The sequence below is a fragment of the Hemibagrus wyckioides genome, linkage group LG13, assembly GCF_019097595.1.
Source record: "Hemibagrus wyckioides isolate EC202008001 linkage group LG13, SWU_Hwy_1.0, whole genome shotgun sequence".
Lineage (NCBI taxonomy): Eukaryota > Metazoa > Chordata > Actinopteri > Siluriformes > Bagridae > Hemibagrus > Hemibagrus wyckioides.
In genome coordinates, this window is record NC_080722.1 from 20,937,476 (window position 1) to 20,951,718 (window position 14,243).

At 41.8% G+C, this 14,243-nt stretch overlaps 2 protein-coding genes across 2 annotated transcripts; both read right to left on the minus strand.

The window, feature by feature from the left end:
* Positions 1 to 1,494: 1,494 nt before the first annotated feature.
* buc2l (bucky ball 2-like) lies at positions 1,495 to 4,774 on the minus strand. The gene is made up of 4 exons (XM_058407117.1): positions 4,493 to 4,774; positions 2,040 to 3,944; positions 1,855 to 1,956; positions 1,495 to 1,657 (listed from the first exon to the last, which is right to left on the minus strand). The coding sequence occupies exons 1-4, from the start codon at positions 4,743 to 4,745 to the stop codon at positions 1,629 to 1,631; spliced, it is 2,289 nt and encodes a 762-aa protein (XP_058263100.1). The 5' UTR covers positions 4,746 to 4,774; the 3' UTR covers positions 1,495 to 1,628.
* A 3,515-nt stretch (positions 4,775 to 8,289) lies between these two features.
* Positions 8,290 to 12,497, minus strand: LOC131363658 (bucky ball-like). The gene is made up of 5 exons (XM_058406394.1): positions 12,197 to 12,497; positions 10,711 to 10,860; positions 9,155 to 10,465; positions 8,636 to 8,725; positions 8,290 to 8,474 (listed from the first exon to the last, which is right to left on the minus strand). Exons 1-5 carry the CDS (start codon positions 12,201 to 12,203, stop codon positions 8,290 to 8,292), a joined length of 1,743 nt encoding a protein of 580 aa, XP_058262377.1. The 5' UTR covers positions 12,204 to 12,497.
* Positions 12,498 to 14,243: the final 1,746 nt, after the last annotated feature.

Below are 14,243 nucleotides of genomic sequence, written 5' to 3' on the forward strand. Positions count from 1 at the left end.
TATTTTAACGTAGATGTATTTTTGTATGCTTCATAATAAAAGACTTCCCTCACCTGGGATTCATCACTTGTGTCATTACTTTAGAGCAGATTTGAAAACTTGGTCTCAGCTGAACACAGTAATGTGATGGACAATGTCATGTACTTAGTTTTTTTTTTTTTGCACGCACACTAGCTTGCTGCCTCATCCAGGGAGTGCCCCTAGCTTGTGCCCTGAGTCCCCTGGGATGGGTTCCAGGCTCTGTGTGTAATACAAGCAGTTCAGATAACACTATAAAACACCATTTTTGTTCCTGGGTAGTGAATGACAATTTCCAAATACTCTTGATGGAAAATGATAAACAGCCATTAAGCCCCTTAAAGCACAAGCTAATAAATCTACGATTCACTCACTACTAGTTACATCGGTTGAACAAATGACATTCTACAGTCACATTAAGAAATGAATGGTGCAACTACCCTGGGGCAGCAGGAGAGTGTTGGGGGCATTGCTCAGGGGCCCAGCAGCTTGAAGGTGCTGGGGCTTGAACCCTTATCTTCTAATCAACAACCCAGAGTTTTAACCACCTGAGCCACCACTGTCTTAACTGTTCAACATGTACTTTAGGACTGTACACTCACTGACTAATTGAACACATCAACCACCAACAAGCTGCTGGAATATATACATATAGCAATCCTGCAGCTCTCTAACCTCACTTGAGCGAAGGGAAAGGAACTGTCTGCAAGTAGTTAGGAGTTATTGGAAATAAACAGGGTAAGACAATGAACATGCTGGACAGAGCTGAAATAGGACCCCTGGCTACCACAACATTTTGAAGAGATTTCTAGGCCTAGATCAGGTTCTAGTAACCTGAAGTTAACAAAAATAATTATTCAGCTACCACTAAATTGCCAATAGCCATAAATCCAACAAAAGGCAAGTGGCTTACAGTCTTAAACAATTCATTTAACTTTCCACCATGGCACCATGAGACATCCTATTTGTATCCCCTTACACCCCCAATCAAGTTAGTCCTCATGTTACACACTACATGTTCAAGTAAGCATTCTACATTACAACAGCCTAAACCACGGGGACAGACAACTCAAGCTCTCCATTTGTTGCTGGAAACCATAACCAGTATCTTGTGTACAAGAACTTTAAGAATCAAACTAAAAACCCAAACAAAACACATTTCAAAGTTACTACATCATAAATGCACATTTACAGCTACTGCACAATACTTCAAGCAACCAGATGGTTCATATAGCTCAAGAGGTCAACAGGGAAGTGTCTAGAAATAAATTAGCCTTAAGCTTAAAGTGTAACCTAAAACTAATTTAGTTTAGTCTTGGCTTTAATCACAGCAAGTTTAGGAGCTTGTAAATAGCAATATAATGCTAATTTTTTTATGCCTCAAGAGTCAATCACACTAATAAACACAGTTTAAACAGGATGTGATGTGTGCAAGAACCACACGAAGCCAAAGAATAAGGAAAATGTGGTTTATTTAAAAGTGCTGTATTCACTGTATAAAACTGTGCAGTGCTTTTTCTTAAAGGAAGTGGGAAAAATTACTTGTGATGTTTAAAACGTGATCTTAAAAACGTGCCCTTGTCCATTCGGTCATTGTGCAAATAGTGTCTTCAGTATCTTGTGTCTCTTCTGTGAACTTCTGGAAGAGGGGGAAGAAAAGAGTGCATGTTGACACCCCAACATGAGACTCCTTCCACAAATTTTAAAACATTTCCTTACAAAAAAGTAAGGTTTGTGCAAAATGTTCAACATCCCCAGGATCAAGCACAACAAGTCTGATTCAAGGTTACAAGGATCCAGAATGATCTCCCAGGTTATCACACAATCTTTACTTACCTAGTGATTGTGTGCGTTTTGGTTTATTGTGGGTCCTCATCTTTCCTCCACTTTTGGTACTCTCACTATCTGACCCATGCGTACTTCCTCTCCATGACTTCTCTAAGGAAAGAACAGCAAATTAGATTAGCAAAAGGACAAAAATTCCCACAATTAGTATGTAGGTCAACTTGAAACCTTCCTACCACCAGTGAATCTCTGCTCGCCATCCGTCCATCTGTTCATTGCTGAAAGAGCCAGGTTTTCCTCATTTCTTTCCCAAGTGAGGTCGTTATGCTGGCCATGTCCATTCTTGTTCCATGCTGAAGTGGAATGTAAAGCTTTCATATCCTCACACAAGCAATTCTGCTCCCTCAGCTTGGACTGGTGAGACATGGGGCATTTCTCCAAATGTTTACCCAAATGGGGATTTTGAACCTTGTACAAATTTTTTGAGCACATTTTTGAAGGATATACATCATTTTCAGAGATTTCATTGTTTGTGATGTTTGACTCTGTATTAACAGCAGCCACCTTGCACCTAGGTTTTCTCTCAGGAGCGCACACACATGTGGCACACAACGGAACCTTGACCTTATCTCCCGCTAAAAGAGCACGAGAAACTTTGTGCCGCTTGAGGCAGGCAGCCTTGCTGCTTGGACTACCAGAGCAGATGTCTGCACTGCGTTTCACCGAACAGCTTTTACACATACGCATTTTGTTTTTGAGAGGTGACTCTGGAAACATAGTCACTGCACAATCCTCCCGATCATTAAGACCAACCTCGGATATCGCAACACTCTGGTTGATGGTCTCCTCTTTCAGTTTCTTAGGAGCAGCATTAGGACTTTGGTGTCCCGTCTGGACTCTGGTGTTCTGATGGGCTTCAGATTGTCCCTTTGCCATGTTATCAGGGTTGCTGACCTTCTGAACATTAGTGGATAATTTATTGAAATACGCATTACCAAACTCTGCTAGTCTACTGGCCGAAGGAAGGAATGGTGGAAGGGATTCGAGTGAGGTCATCGAGTCATGTCCATCAAATTCAATCACTGTTCCAGCTTCCAGCAAAGATGGTGTTGCATCTGCTGGTGACTGAGTTGAGTGTATAGCACTCTCAGCAGGAACCTCCATTACTGTGGGAAGGGATGGTTTCCCAGGAGTCATCAGGCTATTTTGCATCATCCACTCTGATGTAGGCACATAAGGCATCAAAGACTCTACAGACCAAACAGAGGCCTCCATCTGCTGCAACTCTTCCAGACACTGCAGCTCAAGGGGTAATCGCAAGATTTTGAAGTGAATGTTCTTGGGGTTTCCACACATATCCTGGGCATTTTTTACCAAGCTGGGATCCCCTTGAACCAGTGTACTGTTGACCGGTTCTACAGGCGCAACAATTGAGCCTTCTAGTGTGCTCACAGAACCATTTGAGGGACAAGAAACCATTAGAATATCAGGGCAAGGGTCCTCCAAATGGCTGAGGTTTTTTGTACCTTTCCTTTCCTCATCCCCAAAAGGCACAGGCTGGAAACACCTCAGGACAACATCTTCTGCAGATCCCACATTACACTGCAAGAGCTCACCATCAACATTGCTGGCTAGCTCAGTGGTCTCCTTGGAATGTGTGATCTTCACTGCAGAAGGGGAACCACTACATTCAATCCGAACCTCCTCTGCTTGGAAGAGGATACCGCCATTATGAACAGTAGAAATTTTGGCTGTATCGCCACCCATTTTACTTGACATCACTGCACAGCCCTTTTCAGGACAAGCAGCTTGGTCTTCATTTGGTATAGATGAGAGAACACTAGTGTCAGTACTTCTTCCAGATTCAGAGATGCTTTCGGTACTTGTTACAACATTGCAGCCCTGTCGTGAAGAGTTGACAGAAACAGGTTCAGTTTGAACTTCTGAACTAACCATGACTCGACCAGATGGCGTTGTGTGCTGGTAGCGGAACCTGCGTGCCTGGTATGCCATCGCAGGCGCCAAATGAGGGGCCATCATGCGTCTGTAGTCGACCATGTGCAGCTGGGTGTGGGGAAGAATGTAGCCAGGAGCTTCAACATAAGAAGCAGGAGGGAAAGGTGGCAACACCATGCCATACCCTAGGACAAAGAGAGAACAGATTAAAATGTTTTCAGGCAAAATAATCCACTAGATTTAAGGTTACATTTGGCCATATTCACAAGGCCACTACAGGAATCGAAAGTTTTCCTACCCGAACATGTAATCTTGTTACAAATCACTTTAAGGGTACTACTATGCATTTGACTTTTTTTTTTTAAACCCTGTAGGTGTAAACAATTTTGCATGCAACCCTAAAAAGACATTAAGCCAAAAAGACAGTATTTGCAAAATATAAGTGACTTAATTTCCAGAGCCAATCAAAAAGCACCAAAATTCTTTATTCAGCTGGTAAGAGAAATATCCCTGGATTATTTTCCCAGGATAATCTGCAAGTTATGCAAGACAAAGCAGAGAAATATCAGCAAATAGCAGCACACCAACCACTTCATGAAAGCATATACAAGTAGCCTTTAACTAGCTGAAGGAAGCTAGGCAAGCTAGCCAGACCTTTTACAGTATAAAAGCACCATAACACTCTTGCAAAATGCAGAAAACCACACAGTAACCAAAACAGCAGTGCACCTACCCAACCCAGGGAAGCCTCCATAGGGAACATAAGGCATCGGCATGGGCCACTGGCATGTTACATAAGGCTGTGAGGGTTGAACATAGAAAAAAGGCCAGTTGCCTTGCTGTTGACGGTCCAGGTGACTTGGATTGGGGCCTCTGTAAGGATTTGGGCCAGCATGTCGAGTCCCCTGAGCTGAAGCCATCCCAGAAGGAATGCCTTGAGCATGAGGTTCAAAACCAGGTGGGTGCTGGGAAGCTGCAACAACCATATCTTCAGCTTTTGAACAAGAGACAAGCAGGAAAACTGAGGAAAAACCAAACAAACTGTTAGTCGTTATTAGCTTGCAAAGCTACTAGAACAAACAGCTGCATAAAGTATAGGAAAGTAAATGTGAAAACAGGAAACCAACAAACAGGTCATACTCACTCAAATAGTTTGCGTCTTGAACAAAGAAAAACACCCAAAAAGGCTTCGTCACCCAAGTTTAAATAAATAAGGCTGTGTCAGTGATTGGCCCAAAGCAAGCCGTGTGATTGGTTGAGCTCTGGATTGAATGGAGCCATATTCCAGCCAATCAACAAGGCCTAAATTTTCTTTGTCGTCTTCAAAAGGAAGTCTTCTTGACTTTAACAGGAAGTCTACAAATTTTCACAAAAAGATTCACTTTTTCACACATGCACTATATTGCCAAAAATTTTGGGACACCCCTCCAAATCATTGAATTCAGTTGCTGTTTTTCAGGGGTTGGGCTCGGCCCCTTAGTTCCAGTGAAAGGAACTCTTAATGCTTCAGCATACCAAGACATTTTGGACAATTCCCAACTTGTAGGAACAGTTTGGGGATGACCCCTTCCTGTTCCAACATGACTGCACACCAGTGCACAAAGCAAGGTCCATAAAGACATGGATAAGTGAGTCCTGACCTTCGGGAACACCTTTGAGATGAATTAGAGTGGACACTGTGAGCCAGACCTTCTTGTGCAACATAAGTGTCTGACCTCACAAATGCGCAGTCAAGTTCCTCCACACTAAACTCACTCATCCATGTTTTTATGGACCTTGCTTTGTGCAATGGAGCGCAGTCATGTTGGAACAGGAAGGGGTCATCCCTAAATTTATCAGTGTCTTGGTATGCTGAGGCATTAAGACTTCCTTTCACTGGAACTAAGGGGCCAAGTCCAACCCCTGAAACACAAAACCTTAATTCAATGATTTGGAGGGGTGTCCCAAAACCGAGATACATTTTTGTTGATTTGTCACAAAATTAGCTTCTCAAATTCTCAGTGAAACTCTTAGTGATTATTCTTTTAGATAGATTTCAAGTTCTGTTAAATTTGAACTTATACCACTGATGTATTGAACTATTTTAAATGAGAGTGAAGTGTAATTTTGTCTAGACAAATAATCTCAGGTGGATGAAATCACCTGGAAACTGTAGATTTTTTACCTAAGAGCTGCTGTTGTGATCATAATCATGAAGACTGACCTGTACTCATCCCTGGACTCTACTACTATCTGTTCATACTGAACATCCCGTAAACACAGTCTTAACCACTTCTACTTCAGTATACTGTAATGATTTATATTCACACTATCCGGTGTCATCCAGATAAGGACAGGTTCCTCTCAGGATTTCTTCACTGTCTCAGGGAGTTTTTCCTTTCCAGTGTCACCATTCTCTTGCTCATTAGGAATCTAGATTTCTGTTAAGATACTGATGTTATTAAGGACTGAACGATTACAGATATTTCTGTTGCAGCAATATGGAGCTCACATGGATAAAGATATTCCTACCCAGTTGATAAGGCTCTCCTGTTCCTTGTTGTTGCATGGCGCAGCTTTTGTACCTTAAGTGGTATAATACCTTATACCTTCATTAATATTATACCTTAAAATAACAAAATATGGTATAGAATTAGTTCTTAGGGACTGATGCACCTTCTCAGGTAAAAGATATTACAATTTGGTACCTTTATGCCTGAATGTAAAATGGATCTGTTGCATTTTTAATTGTTTCATTTGTTCAGTTTTGTCTTTTTTCTGTTCTTCTCCACATAATATATTTAGCTTTATTTAACACAAATTACAAGTGAAACTCAGGAGCATCACCCATATAAATGCTTTATTGTACAGAGAATCCAGACATCATTATAATCAATATTATTATTAGCTGTGATGAAGATTTGGAAGCACTTCACCTGCAGGGACAGTGACGAAATAAAGCGGCTGAGAAAAGAAAGAGGTTTAATATGAACACAGAAGGTGCAGGTCGTATTGATGCGGTGAACTGTAACCATAGCGACTGTGCAACCCAAAACTCACTTTATTCAATTCCAAACACAAACATAACACGTGCGTTTACTGCCTCTCTGGAAGATGATGTGAACTTTTAGTGATGTTTAGCATCGTGCTCCGCCTCTTTTAGTGGTTCCTGTAAAAGGAGGAGAAAAACATTCCATCAGAATGTAAAGGATTACAAATTACATTAGTGTACTTTTGCGTGAGAGAGAGAGACAGTGATAGTAAGATAGAGAGAGACAGAGGCAGTAATAGTGAGAGAGAGTGATAGTGAGAGAGACAGACAGAAATAGTGAGAGAGAGAGACAGTGATAGTGAGAGAGAGAGACATAATAGTGAGAGAGTAGTGAGAGAGACAGCGATAGAGAGAGAGCTCTGAGAGAGAAAGACAGATTGAGAGAGACAAGATTCAAGAAGCTTTATTGTCATCTCAACCACATATAGCTGACAGTACATAGTGAAATGAAAACGTTTCTCCAGGACCTGGTGCTACATAAACAAACAACAAAGATCAAAACACAAAAAAACACCACAGCTAGGACCAAAGTTTTTTTGTCCTAGCCACATAAAGTGCAAAGTGGCACTTTAGTAAGATAGTAAGAGACAGAGAGGGACAGAGAAAGAGAGAGTAGAACTTCTGACAAGGAGACAAACAGAAAACAAAATAAAAATGAAATTGGAAAAATATAAAGTAAATAAAGAAAAGGCTACAAGGGGGAAAAATCCTCAAATAAAGAAATGATTTTGCTAATTAATAAAGAGTAAAGAACAGCAGCAAGAAAGAAATGTGTAGACTGTAGCTTTCACTAATTCTACACAATCCGGTCTCTATGTAACTCTAGGAAGAAGAAACAATATAATGAATATTAAAGAATTTTTATTCGTTTTTTTTTTTTTTTTTTTTTTAAAGAAAAAGCCTATAAATGAGCACAAAAATAATACAGAATTTGTTGGAAAGAAATTTAATGTGCATCCTGTCTAGAAAATACTAAAACAGTAACATACCAGGCATAACATTATGACCATGTGCCCAGTATTGTGTTGGTCCCCCTGTGTATTCTGACACCTTTCTATCAGAACCAGCATTAACTTCTTCAGCAATTTGAGCAACAGTAACTCATCTGTAGGATCGGATCACACGGGCCAGCCTTCGCTCTCCACGTGCATCAATGAGCCTTGGCCACCCATGACCCTGTCTCCGGTTCACCACTGTTCCTTTCTTGGACCACTTTTGATAGATACTGACCGCTGCAGACCGGGAACACCCCACAAGAGCTGCAGTTTTGGAGAGTCTCTGATCCAGTCATCACAATTTGGCCCTTGTCAAACTCGCTCAAATCCTTACGCTTGTCCATTTTTCCTGCTTCTAACACATCAACTTTGAGGAAAAAATGTTCACTTGCTGCCTAATATATCCCACCCACTAACAGGTGCCATGATGAGGAAATCATCAGTGTTATTCACGTCACCTGTCACTGCTCATAATGTTATGGCCGATCGATGTATACAAGTTATTCAGCATATCTTTTTGTCCATAGCTGGTGCTATATGAGAATCACACTTGCCTTTTGTCCTGTGGTACTGAAGCACTTCCTGCTCTTCCTCTTCATCCTCATGCTCATCATTATCATCATCTTCCTCATTTCTGGAGCCCTGACACCCTGGTGGTTTGCAGCGAGCTTTTCTCTGCCCAGGTTTTTCTGCAGAAATAAAACAGTGTTAAACATTAAAGCACATTTTCTCATTAACCAGCATAACAGTCACATGACCTATATTATTCATAACTAATATACAAGACTATTAGTATATGTGGGTGTGTGAGTTAAATCGAAGATAAAGTAAAGGAGTAAGCATCGTTTACGTGGTCGTTGTGGTAAGGGTTGAGCTCTACATGCTTTTGCTCTCAGTCCGTCCCTCAGCAGCTGATCCGAGGTCGCCCTGCACCGCCGTTCTGCAAAACAATCGATCGTTAGCAAGACGCTATAAGCTAAATTGCTGGATTTTAATCCATCAGTGGTCAGACTAGAATTTATATATTTCCTGTACTACAAAGTCCGAGGTTGTGCATAATTAGGAGCAAAGAGAGGATCGGTTCAGACGATGTGCTGCTGTTCTCTCAAATATTAACTGCAAAGGTACCAATAATTTTGAAAATCAGCATTTATTTACTTAAATATACAAAAAAATATTTAAAATATATCTAAATTTGCATAAGTTAATTAAAATTTATATACATTTTAATACCATCTTTCAATATTATTCTAATGCTACCTGAAATTTCAGATATAAAATCATTGTGAAGCCCAAGATTTATAAGTCTGTTTCAGGACTAAGTGTGAGTGAGCTATGTACTGCTTAGTTAGCATTCCCTCAGCTTTACCTAGGCGAGCGTTAGCTGCTCTGGGGGTCTTCTCTGTTGAGCAGACGCATGTCTCACAGCATAAATGCTCAGAACGGGACGATTCGTGCTGACTTTCTGCCTTCTCTCTGTGATGCTCAGCTCGGAGTTTGTGTTTTAACAGCGAGTGCGTTTTCCTGCTTGTGTGACCTTTTCCCGCTGCATTTCTGAGACGGCGTTCAACCTCGACCTCGTCTGAATCTTCCATGTCTTCATACCGGCATGTTTTGGCCCTGCTCAGCTCTTTGAAGGTGTGTGAACCGCACATGGCACAAGTCAGTCTCTTGGGATAGAGCAAGCACAGATCGGCACTGTGGCATCTCCTGGACGCGACCTCGGCAAGTTTCCCTCTGGTGTAGATTCGACTTGGGAACAGGTCAATGTCGTCTAAATCGGTGGAGAGCAGCTCATCGTGAGACGAAAGCTCGTCCAGGGATGGACTTAGGACGCTGACGCGCTCGTGAGCTAGCTGAGGAGGATAAGTGTAATTTAACGGTGAGCCAAGGGATGGAGGAGTAATGCTGGCTCCATAAACGCCAGAAGAAATCACCTTCTCAAACGGTAAGTGGAGGATGCAGCACGAAATATTTTGCGGTTTTTGGATTACACTTTGATCTTCAGTCTTTCTGGTTAAAGAAGAGCGTACAGGAGAGGACTGGGATGAAGGTCGACTGGCGATGCATCCATTCCACTCCATCTCTTCGTTGGTTTGTTCCACCTCTCCATCTTGGTCCTTCTCATCCTGGTTTTTCTCTTGACAGCTACCACTGGGTGAGTGACTCTGAGACAAGTCTGAGTGGCTCTCTGAGCAGTCGTGATACACTACCTCCTCCTTTTCTTCTTCTTCCCTTCCTGAAGTCAGAGATGAATCCTCGTCTTGAGTGGCTTGTTCGCCACAACTCGTATTTCTATCGTCATCAGCCATGTTGGATTTGCTAATCAGCTCCTCTCCCATGGCTCCACTTTCTTCCCCACACTTTGGTTCCTTGGTTAAAGGTGACACACTTCCAGACGTTTGGGAACTGTCACTGGCACGCAGTTGATCCAGACATTCAATGAGTTTATTTAAGGCTTCGCTCGGATCCGTTTGTGCTCCTACACACGCCATCTCTCTCGGGGCAGCTTGGCCGTGTTGGTACTGTCGAAGTGAAGCGTCACATCCGGGGGCGTGCGGAAAGCTTCGCTCGTGTACCCTGCGGTAATCCACGGGATGCATGGCAGCGTGAGGCATAACGTAACCGGGATATTGCAGGTAGGAATAAGGGAGCATGTAGGGGCGACCAAAATGAAAGGCTGGGGAAGTAAATGACAGCATTCACTAAAAAACACGTCTTATGTGATACTAAATGTATTTAGTATTTAACATGCAAGTGGATCTTTCCTTTGTAACATGTAGCAATGTGTTCTATTTGTATTGCATAAAATGTAAGGAACCTTCAACTCATCATCACCAGTACGTTAATGGTGAACAGCTGCTAATAAACTCTGTGTTTCCTTACTAAATATCTTCACGGCTCTCATGGTTTGCTGTGTCTTACCAGATCCGGGGAAGCCATGCTGGCCATAAGGGTGATTCATCTGCCATTGATAGGTATAAAATGGCTGCACCGCTGGTTGAACATAGAAGAATGGCCTGGGATGACTGCCGGAGCGTTCACCAGCTGCGGGCTGCGAGGGTTTACTTGGTTCTGTTGTACAAACACATTTTTTTGCATTATTTTTAAAATAATTCCATTAATTTTTATAATACAAAACACCACATCTGAATAAAAAAATGGAAAACAATGATTGCATGGTTTCAGCGATCTCTTTCAACTCTGTAGTAACAACTTGTTTGGCACTAACCAGAGAAATGTTTCATTATCTAGCAAAATAATCTGTTATACAAGTACTACAAATACCTGTGGTCTTTTTTTTTTTTTTTTACAAAAGCATATTAAGATGTAACTTATTCTATGTCATCATAGACTCTCAGCCTGACAGAGATTAGTTGGTCTTCCAGGTACAGCCAGGCAGTAACTGTCCAAACCTCTCTAAAGATCAAATCAAACCAGCCTGATAAGCAGACTAGACAAGTGGACCAGCAAGAATAACCCTCTAATACCATTAAACCAAAGAAGCCAGAACCAGCCCTCACCAACCAGGCTAACCAACCAGACCAGCTTGGTCCAGCACCTCTAAGACCAAACACACCTGACCAACCAGATGCAGCCTGACCATCCAAAACCAGCCTTCATGTGTTCAAACCCCAAAAAAATAAAACAAGCCTGACTTGCTAGAAGGAGCCTGAGCAACTGGACCTGCAACAACTAGTCTAACCTGCAAGTGTTTAAGTCCCTCTCCAATATCATTACACTAAACACCCTGACCAGCCAGGATGAGCCTGACCAGCTAGAACTAGCCTTACCAAACAGGGCAGTTAGTACCCATAGCCTCTAATCAAACAACCTTTTGCAAACAAACATATGCGTACCCCCAAATAGTCCACTAACCAGTCTGACTAGCTTAACCCAGCCTGTGTCACAAACCCCTCTAAAACCAGAGCAGGAAACTGTCTCACAATGTATTTTTCACAAGGGTTTTCCTACAATTAGGCTAAGCAGCTAGTATTTAATTCACTACTTTCATACATTAAATTGCTATTAACTATTAGAACACAAAACACCCACATTGTTTTTATATGATTTTTTTTTTTCAAACACTTAACTCAAGTAACTTTTATTTACTTCAACTTATAATAAATGTTGGCTAAATAAGTGTGTTAGCAACGTGCTAAATAAAAGGCAATCTCTATGCAGACATATCGCGAGATTCCACGGGACCACCGGTTGAGCTCCTTCACAATGAAATATTTAACACAGAAAGGATGGTTTTGTTCTGTAAATGCTACAAATCGTCATCGCCAGCTGAAAAATCTTTACTTAAATAGATCATCTCTCAAAAAAGGATAAGTGAGAAGCTAGGAAAGCGGTGTGGTCAGTATTAGCCGCTCCGTTAATTGAAGTAACAAACTGTAGTATTTACCGTCCATGACTCTGGAAAAATAAGTTCCTTTCAGAGCAGTATAAAGTTACAGATGCCACATAGGAACGAATGTTTTCCCCACCATGCCCAAACCAATCCAAAAAGTGAAATTATTTTGCTAAGCAGCGTGGAAGAAACGCGCCCACAGGCACCGAGACCGAGGTGTGTAGACTTTATGATTTCCACCTGTGAGTACTAATGAATACACCGAGCTTCGTTTAACTAATAGCAATAACTCTTATATTTGTGCGTTATTTTTCATCCAGGTGAAGTTCGACATGAAAAGATAAACTAATTATTAATCCCAAAACTAATAATACATGTAGAAAGTCCTATTTTCTTTGCTGCCCTAGACTAAATATGGGTAAGGTATCGTTCGTGAAGGAGTCGGCTCTATGAGTCGGTTCTCTTAGGTGAACGTTGAAAGCCGACTAAAACGCAGACGGAAAGTAATGTTTTGTTAATAAGAATAAATGTTCTACGTTAACAGCCAGGTTTGCAACCACTGGTGGAAAATATCGCGTATTTTGGATTTGGTTTTAAGGAAGAATAAAAAGAAGCTGAATGAGAGAGTCAAAAGAGTCGATTTGTGAGGCTGAGCCAAGTGATATGAACCACTGAAAAGAGCTGAAATTGCCCACCACCTACTGTTCTCCCTTCTAAAGCATGGAGAAAAGAAGCCGATCATAGTTAAAAATGCATGTAAAGGATGTCTAGATATATAGCTGGGTGAGTGGCGCCCCATGGTGGGGGAATATGTACAGTCTTTTTTTCTTTTTGTTTAATTCTTGCTCTAACAAGCATCTCAAGTCGCACACTACGACCCAACACATAAACCTACTCTCAGTATAGAAATATGTCCAAGATTAAGTGGGTTCTTTCACAACCTTATTTTATTAAGTTTATTAACATCTAAACTTGTGGCTTGGTCCAGTTTGAGCACGCGGAGGAAGCCACAGCAGGTAGCACATGATTTTCACCTGTGTGTGAGATCACAGAGAGTTGTCTTGTTTTATTTATTCATTTTTTTCCCCTGAGTTTTTGTCTTTCCAGAATGCATGTGCAGAATAGATTAAAATAAAAGGAGCATGGAAGAGTGAATACTTGAAACCTTTGTGCAATTCTAATACTTCACATTTTTGTGTAAACATGACGTTGTTGTTTTTAAGTCACATTAACTGAACTGCTTGAATCACTTTTCAGTACAAACTAAGCAAATGATATGATGTCTGCCAAAACTAATATGATGGATGCTTTGAGCTAGCATAGTTACGTCATTATAAACAGTTTACTAGGCAACCCATGTACACTTATCAGGCATACCATTATGAGCAGTGAGAGGTGAACTCTGATTATCTCCTCATCATGGCCGCTGTTAGTGGGTGGGATATATTAGGCAGCAAGTGAACATTTCGTCCACAAAGTTGATGTGTTAGAAGCAGGAAAAATGGACGTAAGGATTTGAGCGAGTTTGATGAAGGGCCAAATTGTGATGGCTAGATGACTGGATCAGAGCATCTCCAAAACTGCAGCTCTTGTGGGGTGTTCCCGGTCTGCAGTGGTCAGTATCTATCAAAAGTGGTCCAAGGAAGGAACAGTGGTGAACTGGAGACAGGGTCATGGGTGGCCAAGGCTCACTGATGCATGTGGGGAGCGAAGGCTGGCCCGTGTGATCCGATCCAACAGACGAGCAACTGTTGCTCAGATTGCTGAAGGAGTTAATGCTGGTTCTGATAGAAAGGGGTCAGAATACACAGTGCATCACAGTTTGTTGCATATGGAGCCGCATAGCCGCAGACCAGTCAGGGTGCCCATGCTGACCCCTGTGCACTGCTGAAAGCACCAACAATGGGCACGTGAGCATCAGAACTGGACCATGGAGCAGTGGAAGAAGGTGGCCTGGTCTGATGAATCACGTTTTCTTTTACATCACGTGGATGGACGGGTGTATGTACATTGCTTACCTGGGGAACACATGGTACCAGGATGCACTATGGGAAGAAGGCAAGTGTCATGCTTTGGGCAAAGTTCTGCTGGGAAACCTTGG